Genomic DNA, 2,100 nt, shown 5'->3' with positions numbered 1-2,100 from the left:
CGCCTAGGCGACGCCTAGGCGGGCGCTTTGGACGCCTAGGCACCCAAAGCGGTCGATTTTCCAAAGCGGAGGGGGAGCGCTTCGTCGCCTAGGCGTCGCCTTAGGGACGCTTTAAAAACATAGGCTATGGTTCTGTTAGCATCTTATGCAGTCTGATACCCTGATGGGTCATCCGGCCTTCTGTAGTTCTGTAGTTGGCACAGGGGCTTTGCTTGCTTGGTCAATTTTGATCTGAAATAGTGAAGCATTCCAGTGTCAGGGATGTTTCTTAAGGTCTACATTTTTTCAAAGATGCAAGTGAGGGAAACAGATTCACCCCACCACCATCATACCAGTATCCAATTGGAACATTTAAACTAAAGAAACCCTGTTGTGCAGATGATCAGGATGATGGAGGTTCAAGCGCAAGGATCCGGAAACTGTCCGCCTTTCAGCGGAAAGCTCTCTCACATGCTCTATCATGTAAGTTCCTACTCTACTCGGTCTGTTTAATGATCACATTTCTATGGACAACTGTCGCAGAAACTGAAGTGAAAAGCTTCCGTCCACATCTGCAGTTCCCTCTGTAGAGAGATTGGTCTACAGCACCTGTTCAATACACCAGGCAGAGAATGAGGATGTCGTCAGCTCTGTGCTACCTTTAGCCTCATCACTCGGTTTCGAGCTCGCTACCCCATTCCCTCAATGGAGGCGCCGTGGCCTTCCGGTCTTCGACGGAGGTATGTTCCCTTTCCCTGAACAACTCAAATACGCTTCTGGATGACCTTCTGTTGGCATGAAATTTATACACCCTAACGGCTTTCCTTGTTTGCAGCCGAGCATTTGCTTCGGACGGACCCCGAGGATGATCTGGAGGGATTCTTCATAGCGCTTTTTGTGAGGAAAGCAGCCGCCGCAGATGCTTTGGAGCCTAGCGAAGACGGTCGCGCTTTGGGAAGGAAAAGGAAACGAGCTTGCACAACGCGAAGCGGAGGTCTCAGGGCGTTCAGCTCCTTGAGATTGTCCAGGATGGACGTGCTCTGCTCCATCTGGGGTATATAGAGATGTTGATGTTGCCCTAGGATCTTTGAGCGATTTCTTTTGGTAGCGGCAGCTGAACGAAGCCGGCGTTGGACTTGTAACTGAATTTTGCATTTTCTCGATATGTAGGCAGAATTGTGAACTAAGGCCACATTGTGCACGTTCAGTTTTGAAGCAATTAACATCGAAAAAGGGACGTGTATTAGGACGCGGAGTTTCTGCTCCCAGACTCATCTGCATCCCCTCTCAGCAAAAAAATCAAAACAAATGCTAAAAAAATTCAAATTTCTTTTGGGTGGTAGATAATTTGATGCGTGAGGTCCGCATCAAATTTCAATTCATTTAGACATCTGAGCAACTCTCGGCAAAAAAGACAAAATCAAGGTATGTAAAAATGTTTACTGTTCACACGTTGTTCGGACCCAATTTGTCTTGGACGATGATAACTGCCACGCGTGTGGGCGTTAAGGGATCTGGTCACACGTTTTGTGTGGTGTCTAAGAGGACCAGCCCACACGCCTATGTGTGGGCAAAAAAAGTAATGCCCACACGCTTTTTTCTTTCCCCGCGGTCCCTCTCACACGCTTATGTGTGGGCAAAATAGATAACGCCCACGCGACCTCTGTCAGCCACCTACCTCACGGTCTCGCACGCCCCGCGTGACAGTCATCATGCATCCCCGCAGTTGCCATGGTCCGGACCCTCTTTAATGTCCGTTTAATTGCAGTTGCCATGTTGCTATACTACAATTGCCATGTCTGACAACTACATTTGCCATGGTTGCTCAACTGCAATTGTCATCTCAGATCAAGTGTCAGATGCCATTTTTTGAACAACTGTAGTTGTTGCCATGTAGGTCTGGTTACTACAGTTGCCATGATTTGAAAACTTTGGGAGTTGCTACCTACTAACACTAGGCAGTTGCCATGTATGGTCTGGTTTACTACAGTTGCCATGATTTGAAAACTTTAAAAGTTGCCACCTACTAACATTAGGCAGTTGCCGTATATCGCTATAAAAAGACATCGCAAAATAACATGTTCGGGTAAAGAGAGAATTGCCATCTACTTAGGAACATAC

The 2,100-nt window shown here is 47.3% G+C and overlaps 1 protein-coding gene across 1 annotated transcript in view; it reads left to right on the top strand.

Moving 5' to 3' along the window:
* Nucleotides 1-1,253, top strand: part of LOC119316646 (28S rRNA (cytosine-C(5))-methyltransferase-like) — a 12,900-nt gene extending 11,647 nt beyond the window's left edge. Inside the window, exons 11-13 of the mRNA XM_037591003.1 lie at nucleotides 379-462; nucleotides 558-719; nucleotides 815-1,253. Coding sequence (XP_037446900.1) covers nucleotides 379-462; nucleotides 558-719; nucleotides 815-1,041 — 473 coding nt within the window. The 3' untranslated portion in view covers nucleotides 1,042-1,253. The remainder of the gene's footprint in view (nucleotides 1-378; nucleotides 463-557; nucleotides 720-814) is intronic.
* Nucleotides 1,254-2,100: the final 847 nt, after the last annotated feature.

Source organism: Triticum dicoccoides, chromosome 6A (assembly GCF_002162155.2).
Source record: "Triticum dicoccoides isolate Atlit2015 ecotype Zavitan chromosome 6A, WEW_v2.0, whole genome shotgun sequence".
In the NCBI taxonomy this organism is placed as follows: Eukaryota; Viridiplantae; Streptophyta; class Magnoliopsida; order Poales; family Poaceae; genus Triticum; species Triticum dicoccoides.
The sequence above is the reverse complement of the archived record's forward strand: the minus strand, read 5'-3'. Positions and strand labels throughout refer to the sequence as shown.